At 30.7% G+C, this 12,625-nt stretch overlaps 1 protein-coding gene across 1 annotated transcript; it reads right to left on the bottom strand.

The window, feature by feature from the left end:
* Window positions 1-10,962: 10,962 nt before the first annotated feature.
* On the bottom strand, window positions 10,963-12,625 carry LOC140807961 (RING-H2 finger protein ATL74-like). Its single transcript, XM_073164928.1, has 2 exons — window positions 11,166-12,625; window positions 10,963-11,128 (listed from the first exon to the last, which is right to left on the bottom strand). The coding sequence occupies exon 1, from the start codon at window positions 11,831-11,833 to the stop codon at window positions 11,249-11,251; it is 585 nt and encodes a 194-aa protein (XP_073021029.1). The 5' UTR covers window positions 11,834-12,625; the 3' UTR covers window positions 10,963-11,128; window positions 11,166-11,248.

Raw genomic sequence — 12,625 nt, 5'->3', positions numbered from 1 at the left:
GACACCGGCTGTCAAGATCTATATAAGTCCAGGAGGTCTTGGGTTCTAATCCTGGGTAGGTAAAAGCTCCGGTGCCTGGGCTGGAGAAGTTCTATGAGTAATGGGTAATGAGATAACCGTGAGAGGACTTAAGCCCGATCGGGAACAGCCCATGTGCATTACAAGGTTTCTTTTGTACGATCTCACGCATAATAATATATTTATGATCATGTTTTTTGTGCAATGGTCTCATGTATATAAATCCGTGAGATAGGTCGATCATTTCTATATTTACAGTGAAAAATTATATTTTTTACTAAATCAGTATATATTATATACTATATTTTTGACATAAAAAATATTATTTTTCACCCAAATTATCATAAATTATACAATATTTCTTTATAAGACAAATAAAATAATGAATTTTTGTAGTGAAAAAGGATATTTCAGACACAAAAAATAATATTTTTATGGGTTTAATATTTTTAATTTAAATCAACATGTATTACATAATATTTATTCGTAATCTAAGTAGCAACAAATTATAAAGAAATAATATTTTGGATATAGTAACAACAAAATAATATTTTGGATATAAAAAATAATATTTTTCATGAGTCGAATACTTTTAACTCAAATAAACATATATTAAATAATATTTCATAATTTAACTAACAAATAATGATACTTTTGTAATGAAAAATAATTCTTTTCAATATACAAGTGATACTTTTAATAGGTCATGTCAAAAATCTATTTCACGAAGTTGACTTAAGAAAACATCTCATAAGAATTTTTATGATAATGTTATTATTCACAACATAATATGATTTTCTAACTACACCGATGATAATATTTATCTTACCGAATATATCAGTATCATGAAATTTTATTATTTTATTTTATCCAAATATCGTCAACACATTATTTTTTAAAACAACACCTCAAAAAATAAGAACTTAGAGTTTACAAGCCTCTAAAACGGATTATATTATAACCCATTTAAAAATATGTTCTGCCTTCTCTTATAGTACGGGTTAGATCTTCTTTTCAATTCAAGAAAGATTAACAAGAAATGCAAAAATTTGTGTGAGACGGTCTCACGAGTCGTATTTATGAGACAGGATTTCTTATTTGGGTCACCCATGAAAAAAGTATTATTTTTTATGCTGAGAGTATTACTTTTTATTGTGAATATGAGTAGGGTTGACCGTCTCACGGATTATCCGTACACGGATTATGATCCGTGAGACGGTCTCACATGATACTCACTCAACAAGAAATTGAATGATCGAGATTTGACTCATAGATGAACATGTATATATATATATATATATATATGTATATAAATTGTTTATACTCTTGAATGGTGGCACGAATATGTGGCTTTAGAGATTCGAGTCTCTAGAAATAGTGTTTTAATTGTTCATTTATGGGAGTTTCAATGAATATTTTGAGTTATATCTAGAAAGTATCTTAATTGAAAAATTGTTGAGAATCTTATAATATTCATAAAACAACTAAATCTTATAAGATAAACTTTATGATGATTAAACATGACAATAGATACATCCATTAGTAGGTGCTATTCAAGTTCATTATATATATTTTTATTTTATTTAATAAACGTTTGTACTTGCATTTGTTTTGGTTAATATATAAGATTAGATAAAGATAAGTCATGTTGTGATTATTAAAGTGAGTGTATAGGATATTGGATAATAAGAAATTGGTATTGATATGCTTATTTTGGTTGATTTTATCCTTTTACCAGTATTCTGTGCAAGTACGATTATATAATAGGTTCTGTGGTAACTATTTCGTATTCATTTTCGTTTTTAGGAAAATGATTAATTCAAATTGTTATATAAGTCTATTGTAGCTCATTATAAATCTTTTTAAACTTTGATTTTTAACTAATGTGATATAAAGATATTACAATCACATATTCTTCAAAATACGACGCCTTTATTGTGGCATGTCTCACGATCCACTAGCTAGAGATGACAATTTTTCCCTCGGATTCAGGACCTCGCGGAGAAAATCCGAAACGGAGACGAGAATCTCTGTTTTTCTTGGTTCAAGAATTTTTTAAATCTCCAAAATAGTTTGGGTTTGATATGAGTGTACTATCCTTATTCCCAAATATGTCTCGAAAATAATAATAATAATAATATTATTATTATTATTTAAAAATATTAAAAATATTTTTATTAAATAACACCGATATTAATAACAATATTATTATTAATATTGATATTAAATTAATATTAATTTTATCATTAATAATAGAATAATAATAAGTTCGGGGTCGGGGATTTCTGCTCCAGCCTCATTAATATTTTGATATAAGGATGGAGATTTGATGAAGATGAAGATTCGATCTTCGCAGGTTCGGGGAAAGCAGAGATCAAGAAGGTATGAGTGTGTAAATGAAATTCGAGACTGAGATGGGGATGACAAACCCGCTCCGCCTCCGCCATGTTGTCATCCCTACCACAGATGGTGGTGTCATCCCTAGAAATCGTCTATGGTGGTGTTTTTTCAAAAATAATATTTCAAAAACATCATGAATGATTGAGTTTCACAAAATCACCGTAAAACTCTACCATCAATGACGGACGCTGCAAAATATTGTAGCATCCGCCAATAAAGACATTGGATGCAATGAAAAGCTACAGCAACCTTTTATGTGATTCTCAGCTTTCTACGATTCACGACTTAAATGAATAATTCATGATAAATATTAAAATTCTTCTCGCATTTCATATCAGATTTCATTGACTCTATATTTCCAATTGATCCAATCCATTTATAAATTGTTTTTCTTTATAAAAATTTAAATACACGATTCTATATATCTAATTTCTCTAATCAGTTTCATGGATACAATGAAGGTTCTATTATATTTTGGTGGTGATATTATTATTGGGAACCAATTGATAGAATATAGTATTTAACATGTGATATCGGTTCGAGTATTACGATCTATTAGTTTATTGGAGTTAGTTTAAATTGCGAGTACGAAGTTAAACACTAATCCAATGAAGTTTACTATCAAAGTGTTAACTAAATATTCATTCATAGAGAAATCCTTTTGGAATGAAGTACTGTAGATTTACAATGAACGTGTAAATAGGTCATAGAGAATTTACTGCCTTTAAAATGTGATAGTCGAAGCTCATATACTAGAAAGTCGAGACATATGTTGTCATTATTTCATTGTATGTGAATATCTACTCTAGTCACCAGCAATTTTCAAGACCCAAATAATTGAAACATTTTGTAACATGATTGTTGCCTCGCCACATTTAAATATATTGTATGTGGCTCATGGAACCAATGTTCAACTAGAATAGTAATAAGATGATTATAAAAAAATAGAAGCCACATTTTAAACACCATATTATCTCATTATATTTTAAATACGTCAATACATGATTGTGTTTATTATTCCAAGGATATAACACTCAGATAAAATTATCTGAACGCTTCATTCGTAAAATATAAGCAATTTCAAAAAACACTGATGATGAGATATGTGTAGTTTGTAAATGCAGAACACTCAATTTTGTGGATCTTAATTTGCAAGCATCCTGTGACAAATAATATTAAAAAAATAAATTAGTGTTAAAAATATTAATATTTAATACAAATAAGAAATAAATAAAATAAATATTACTAACTAATTTATTAAATATAATAATAAATTTAATAATTACCCATACAAATATTAATTGTGAATTTAATAATTATTTATTATTAAATTATGAAATGATATTTTATTCTTACTTGTTTTTTTTAAAAAAATATTAGTAATTTAATTAAATCAAATTATTTAATAAGCGTATGTCCGTGTTTAATGGACCTACAGCGTGCAGGTCCATGTCTCACGGACATGAAATGCGATATATTATATTATATTAACATAATTATTTGAGAGTGAGTTTCATGTGAGACCGTTTCACGAATCATAATCTGTGAGACGGGTCAATCCTACCCATATTCACAATAAAAGGTAATACTTTTAGCATAAAAAGTAATACATTTTCATGGGTGACCCAAATAAGAGACCTGTCTCACGAATGCGATCCGTGAGACCGTTTTACATAAGTTTTTGCCATTATTTGATGCGTTTGAATCAACTTCTATATATTCTCTTTAGTTTTGTTCCGATTCAGACGACGTAAGTAAGATTTAAACATTTGCGTAAAATATTATTATATTGATAACTGATAAGTGACCATATCATAATTATTTTTAATAATTATTAAGTTTATTGTTATATTTAATAATACTTATTATATTTGTCCTAAATATTAATATTTTTTAATACTGATTTATGATTTATATTATTTGTTATTGGATAACAGCAAATCTAGACCCAAAAGATCCGAGTGTTCTGCATTTGCAAACAACACATATCTTATCAGCAATTTTTTTTGAAAATGTTTATTATAGTGTACGAGTTAATCATTTAGATAACCTTGGCTGAGTGGTATATGAGAAGAATATACATAATCGTGTGACGACGTATTTAAATCATATGATATTATATAATGTCTTACAATGCGACTTCCGTGTTTTTGATAATCACCATGAGACACATATGTTTCACTTTAGATGTGGCGTGACAACAATTACGTTTGAAAATGTTTCACTAATTTGGGACCTGAAAGTTGATGGTGACTAGGGACTGGAGTAGATTATTCATATATAGTGAAATAATTACAACATATATGTCTCGAATTGCTTGGATGAGCCTATACCATCCTATTTTAAAAGCAATCACTTGTCTATTGCTTCATTACATGCTTATTGTAAATCTATAGTGATTGATAATGATAGCTTGGAGGTAGATGTTATTAAATATAGTTGATGTGTGACGTTGATGAAATAATGTTTTCAAATTATCAAGGAAGGTCAGCCAAATTTATGTTTTTGCAAATACTCCAGGATATTGATCGAGTGAAATCCTAAGTCGGGGCGTACGGTATTAGCTTTTCTTTATAGTGAGTTATGTAATGCAATACATATAGGAAAGTCTATTATAGTTGAGCCTTTATATATCTCGCAAGTATATATAATGTATTTTGATTATGTATTTATATTTTGATTATTACGTATAGGAAAGTCTGTTGTAGTTGAACCTTTATATATCTTGCAAGTATATATAATGTTTTGATAATGTATTTATATTTTGATTATTTAATATATAATTTGGTTTAATTTTAACTTTATTTATTATTATTGATAGATATAAGCCTGCAACATGATTGAAATTTTCAAGTGAACATTTGTAGAAATATGAAGTCTACGAAGGCCTTTTAAAACACTATTTAAGAACTCCAACATGTTGGTATCATCACCCAATGATGCAACCACCATCATGAGCTAGAATTCATTTCTCCTTTGAAATTCCAGCCAAATACTTGTGCACCGAAATGTTTTTGTTCTTGCCCGCCTCAACTATCGTTTCAAACTTATAAATTTTCCATTGCATACCCGCTTTCCAGCATAATCTTTCAAGTGCACGTCTTTGAACTTAGCACTAAAATTTTAGTATACGTCTCTCAAACAAAAACAATATAGACTTCAACTACTCGTACAATTCCCTTATGCCTATCAGAAATTAGGCACATATAATTTACATCACAAACAGTTCGGCCGAGATTCTCCAAGAACCGTTTCCATGAGTTAGTTTCTTCATTCACATTGGAGAAAACTAGTGGTTGAACTTGATTATCACATCCAGACTTACAATGATCAACATTTTATGCTTATATTGTGCGTACTAAAGTGTACAATCGACACTACTGATTTTGCGATAATGTTGGAACTCATTTATGCACAACTTGAAAGCCCAAAAAACATAGTTCAATATTTTTCATCATTTAGTTGTTTGATCTGATTTGATTTCACTCCACAATTATTCTCAAATTGTATTTTAGGCAGAGAACATATATATTTTTGGAAATAGTTTTACAAGCTCTCATCTGTACCATAAACAATCTTCATCATGCATTGAAAACTTCACCATGAATTCTTATACGAGATTAAATATTCAAATTTATCTTTCACTTGCTTAATTATATATTTAATCTCGAACCAAAGATCATACCGTAAAATGCCCAATAATGTATTTGCCACCATTTCACTACTCAAGTTGCGATGATCTGTACTGACATTAGAAGAGATACATGTATGCAGGGGCTGAGCCAGGAATCTTAAATACCTGGGGCTGGCTCCATCATGTGAAACAGTAATAGATTCAATTAAAATTGAACCGAATATTTTAAAATCGAATTAACTGAAATTTTTTCTTATAACAAACCGAACCGACCGAACTTTACTACGAAAACCTAACAAACCAAATCGAAACAATCGATTATTTCGATCAGTAACACAATTAACCGAAATTTTATAATTTTTTTAAAATAATCGTGTTTTAAATAAAAAAAATTGCAATATAAAAATTAGATTAAATAAATTTACATTTTATTTATTAAAAAATATTTTTAAATATAATACTATTGTATAATAAATTTTACTAGAAATTATAATATTTATATATTTGTAAACTTTATTCGACCGCTCTACCTAGTAGGGATAATTATTGCACCTCAACACCGAATCGAATTTTGAAATTAATTCATTTCGATATATTATTTTGGTTGAAATTGATATTCTATTCAATTATAGACTGTAATTGATGTTTTCCCGTTATTTTTTGATATATGTTCTTTTGGTTTAAAAATAACTTGACAGTTTTATTTTCTTCGTTCTCTGGGTTGCTTAACTAGAAAAATTCAATATTTTCAAAATTTTATAACAAAGAATTATTTTTCAAATTTCATACTTATTCAATTTTCGATTATTATAAATTGAAAAATCACAAAACAAGTCCAATACTAATTACACATCAATAATCATTATACATTTCAACCAATTGATTATTATTTCGAAAATATGCAACAATAGATTTTTAGATTAAAAATTCAAATTCCAAAATTCATATACATCATAAGATAATATTATTGCAACTTGAATAATCACATCTAAATATTCAATATAATTTTAGAGTCGTTGAATTTTTTTTTATCTCAAAGTTGCATAATTTCATAGCATACGACAATAAACAACTCATAAACAGTAATGAGTTATGATTTATGAGAATTATTTTATTTTTAATTTAAAAACATGAGACTAAAAAAATTAAAAAAAAAATAAAACTTATAAAAAATTTGTTTTAATTTTAATATGTGCTGAAAATATAAAATATAAAATTACTATTTTTTTTTATAAAAAAGTAGGTGGGGCTGGAGCCCACCCTAGCCCCTAGGGTGGCTCCGCCCCTGCATGTATGTGACCCACCATATTTCGTTAATTTTTTATATCCGCCATCGACTTGAAAGAAGCTCGAAGACCCCATCAACATGTAACCATATATGAGGTGTTTTTGCACCATAATTTTCACAAAATATGTGTGCTCTCAACAACACTATTCTCTCGTCTGACAACTCTAACGTAGTAATTTTTCATAGATGCAATCAAATTAATCTTATATTTAAAAATCATGTTTACATATAACTTTCTTTTTCTAGGTTATAATAGCTAGATCACAAATCATAAGGTATACCAATAGAATTAGGAATCTCCTCCCTTAATACATTATCAAAGAAACATAGCATCTCAGACATGCCTATCTTAAATGGTACGACTTTTTTTTTAACGTGTCGCTAGGTGGTTCGAGTGATGATGTCCCATCATAGGAAATGCACATATATTCTCTTTTCTATCATCATTTATCTCATCTTCATCGTTATCATGTTCTTCTCCATACTCAGCATATGACATCTTGGTTTCAGTATCTCTCCTAAATGCATCGTGATTATTGTCGCCAACACCTGAAAAACGATCCTCCGTATCAAGTGCATCATCAATTGGATCCCAACATGCTCCAACATTTTCAGCCCAAGTTGATGTTGTATTTACCGAACATGTGGGATTTTCTTCGGACGTACATTTGATATATCAATCACACAATCCACTTTCATGCTCCAAATGTATATTGCTTAATCCTTCAGTGACATGTGAAATATATGATTCCACCTCATGAAAACCCCGTAAGTAGAAGTGCCTGGTTGGTTATTGCAACCATCTTCGGCGACTTGTGGAATGTATGATTCAGGTTCATTCATCCCGAAATCTTAGTTAATTGGCTATGTTTCTACATACAAATGCAACATTTGCGTATTTTTACATTGCATTATAAAACTCTAAAACCTCGTTAACATGTACTTTATTCCAAAACGATTCTATGAAAAAATATTTAGTTGAAATTATGATAGTAAACTTCATTGGATCGATTTTTAACTTCTTACTCACAACTTGAACAAACTCCAATAAACTAATAGATCGTGATACTTAAATCGGTCTCACATGTGAGATACTATATTCGACCGATCTGTTCCTAATAATAATATCACCAGCAAAATATAAGAGAACCCTGATTATATCCACTAAACTGATTGGAGCAATTGGAAATATAGAGTTTACGAAATCTGAGAAGAAGCCCAGTCTTTATGATGAACTATTCAGTCAAGCTGGGAATCGCGGAAAGGGTTGTCCAAGATCTTGCATCTTTTCGCAGTGCCCGCCATTGATGATTGAGTTTTGCGAGAATTTTGCAAAACTCCACCATCCATGGTACTTTTGAAATATTAATTTTTTAAAAATTTTAATTTTTAAAAAGCTCAACAGGAGGTGGCCCTGTAATATAGATATTTGTTCCAAAAGAAGAGATGACTCCCAATGACATAACACCTTCCCTTATATAGCACTTATTTCTCATTTTTAAGGCTGGTGACCATTTATGATACCATTTCTCATTGTTCACGATGGCGACCATTTCTGATACCATTTTGTCACCTTCACAAGTCGAGGTATGAATCGAAGATTATGATATTGATAAATAATAATGAAAATATGATTTTTGCGCAGGCTGAAATCAGCAAGGTTTGTCTAACCAAACATCATGATTTGGTTCAATCTAATTGACGAACACAACTGAATGATTAGCTTAGCTGACGAGCTCAACTGACAGCAGACCTCAAAATTAGTAAGACTCATGAAAAGTGGTTAGCAAGGCGAAAATAATCGTTTTAATATCACAAACAATACAAAAACTTTCCAAACAATCATATTCTTGTTTGTAACGTATATATCATTCTTGGAACCTATAAATACAACATCTTGACGATCAAATACAAGTTTTTTGGAAGGAGATTCAAAGCATGGACAATTTACATGAATAAATTAGCTAGAATGAGAGCAAACTCAAGTGTGATGATACATTTGAGAGATACATACACTATAATGGATTAAATCCTCACACAATCACTCACATATATACATGAAAGTTGAGCTTCAAATTTAGATGAGTGAGTCTTCACATAAAGACATTAAAGATTATGTTTGTAGTCTTGACATAATAGACATTAAACATTATGCGGATTGTGAGATTGTAGCCTACAATCGAGATTGTGCTAGGAGTTTCAATTAGACAACATATATGTCTTAAGTTGAACTAGGTTTGTATGAGGAGTTGTATAAATAAAAAAATTTTCTAATAGATCCTTCACAAAAGGAAGAATGAGTGACACATGAGTTGTTTATCTCCTAACATCTATAAACAATATCTTTTCTATTTATTTATTGCATTTAGTTATTGCTATTGTTTTTAAGATGGATTATTGAAGCATTTTACGTATTATATTCAAATACCCAAAATATTGCACAACATTATTTGATAAAATGCTTCAATAAAAAAACTCTTACACATATTTTTTAAGTGTTATACTAAAATATTTAATCCATTTCTACTAAGTATTATTTTGAGTGTCATCCGCTTGGTTTGAAAATCAAACCCGATTTAGTTAATCCGCGTTCAATATTTCAAGAACCGAGCTATTATAACTTAACAATTTATCTCTCAATCGATCCTATCACTTTAGAACAATGAATTAAAATTGAAAATGTCTCACAATAATGAATTGTGGATATTGGAAATCGAAATCATAAATCATAAATTAATAATAAATTTTAAAATTGCGGAGCTTTAGTTAACAAGTAGTCAAACCAGTATCTCCCGTAAGTGATTTCTATACTACATGATTGATATGGAGCTTTAGTTAACAAGTAGTCAAGTACCCAAAACGCACCGTTGGAAGTTTTCACAAGATTTTGGGGAAATATTTTGCTAAAATTTTAATTAGTTTCAAGAACTTAAATATTACAAAAATAAAATCTATATTGCTTTTTTCTCGTTTGATTAAAAAATTTACCATGTTGTCCTAAAACTTACATTTTGAGTTAGTTCTATCAAAGTGCTTGAAGCTTCATAATTATAACCATATCACATAAAGTTTGGCTAAACATGCATTTTCAAGTACCTTTAACAATCAAGTTATTTACTTTCAGGTGTCAAATCCAAGTCAAGTAAAAATCGTTTCAAGTATCAATAATGGTTCACAATAAAGTAGAATTATAGGTGAAGTGGACATAGTCCTCTTTTTGGGTAGTAGAATTAGACGGTCTTTTAAGGACACGATCTCTTCAATAATTCTCAATTTAAAGATCAATTTAAGTAGCATTGTAAAATCTATCGACCAAATCGAATAAATTATTATTATTTTATTTAACCAACCACTCTAATTTTTTTTCAAAAAGAACCACACTAAATTGACGGTCATAAATTTAAGATTTGACAAAAATTTGTATGAAACGGTCTCACAGATCGTATTTTGTGAGACGTATCTCTTATTTATGTCATCCATGAAAAATGTTACTTTTTATGCTAAGAGTACTATTTTTTATTGTGAATATCGGTACGATTGACCCGTCTCACAGACAAAGATTCGTGAGACTGTCTTGCAAGTGACATATTCTTAAGATTTATAAAAAAAATTATTAAATTAACAACCGACTTTTCAAATTAAATCGATTCGTGCATATTAGCATACACGTTCGAACCTATTGGTGCATTTACGCTTAAGAAAAGAGAGAAAAAAAGAAAAACACTACCAATGCTCAAACAAATTCACATGACCATTGATTTGTAACATTTTCATCCAAATTATACAAACTTGAAATAAGTGTATCACGCCGTGTTAACCAACAACATCAATCTTGTGCATTTTAAGCCCATGATTTTTCATTATTTTTTCATCTGTCCAAGTCATATTGATCCTAATTTTCAATGCAATTACACTTCTTCAGCAACAGGAACATCACCCTGCCCTGATACATTTCCCGCCTGCCTTCCACCCGCGACCTCAGCCTCCACCACACCACCCAATTCCCCCGGCTCCTCTGCCACGGATTGTCGGCAAGTTGGGCACGACGAATGTGAAGCCAGCCAGATATCCACACATCTAACATGAAAACAGTGGTGACATTTAGGAAGCACCCTTATTTTCTCCCCATCCAAGAAATCACCTAGGCATATGGGACAGTCGGTGAATGCTACCCTGTCGCCTGAACCATACACCGCCACCGGAATCTGGCGGATGGTCCCCTTTCTTAGGCCTTTCCTACCAAAAACAGGCAGTGTTTCATCGGTTATGTCCAAACTCATCCTACTAAAACACCTCAGCACACATCTTACAATAGAGTTTATTCCTAGAGCACATATCAACGCACACAACAAGGCTGCAAGTATAATCACCATATTGATATCGAAATTCACCCCTCTGCCACCCCCATTGCGGCTTCTATCACCACTATTCGGCGGTGCGCCGCCATTTTTTGCATCGAGGAGTAACCGATGGAAACAAGGATACAGATTCATTACAATCGAATCACTGCAAGTGAATAATCTCAACCCCGAGCAACCGGACTTTCATTCACACTATTTTAACTCCCCTTTTCAACACTACCACACAAGTACAGAGGCAAATCGAACCACAAAAAAACGGATAGCAAAGTATTCATATATGTTATATAATCACTTATTTTCTTTCTTTTTTCCAAATTTCCAATCCCACTTGAATCTTGAAAAGTCTACTCGACGCTACTTTCAAAGCTTAGAAAGGCCCAAAAAACAAGCTTTTGCAAGAACTGAGAAAATCTATGCAAGCACAAAACCACCCACTCTTGCTTTGTTTTTGCTTCTTTTCCACTTGAGCAATTGTTCAAACATGTGGTGCTGATTACGCAAACCTTGTTCGGCCGAATGGATAAGAGAGGAAAAAGGGAAATCTTCTGACAAGCAGACTAAAAAGTAGCCAAATCAACCAACCCTCGTACACAAACTTCTCAAGAATCAAACTTTGATCCCACCAAACAGACCCAAAAAGGAAATCCCCCAGAATTGTAGAGAGAAAACTATTAGACCTCACAAATGCTGCACCAATAACTCAAGGCCGACATTTCTTTTGCTCCGAAGTATCTTTCGTCGAACAAAGAAAGACGAAGAACTTCAGCTTTTTGGAGATGTTCGTAGGATTTAAAGATGCTATAAAGAATTCATGGTGCGAAGACAGACACTGTACAAGAATGAAGATACCCAAGTGATAGTGATTTAACGTCAGTGGTCATTTTAGCTTAGTTTTTCAGTCTTAAACTTGAAAACTTAGTTTAC

The sequence above is a fragment of the Primulina eburnea genome, chromosome 12, assembly GCF_022965805.1.
Source record: "Primulina eburnea isolate SZY01 chromosome 12, ASM2296580v1, whole genome shotgun sequence".
NCBI lineage: Eukaryota > Viridiplantae > Streptophyta > Magnoliopsida > Lamiales > Gesneriaceae > Primulina > Primulina eburnea.
This window is presented reverse-complemented; position numbering and strand designations above follow the sequence as displayed.

What these genes read in the sequence shown, in the direction of transcription:
- LOC140807961 (XM_073164928.1), bottom strand. Translation starts at nt 11,833, where the DNA reads ATGAATCTGTATCCTTGTTTCCATCGGTTACTCCTCGATGCAAAAAAT.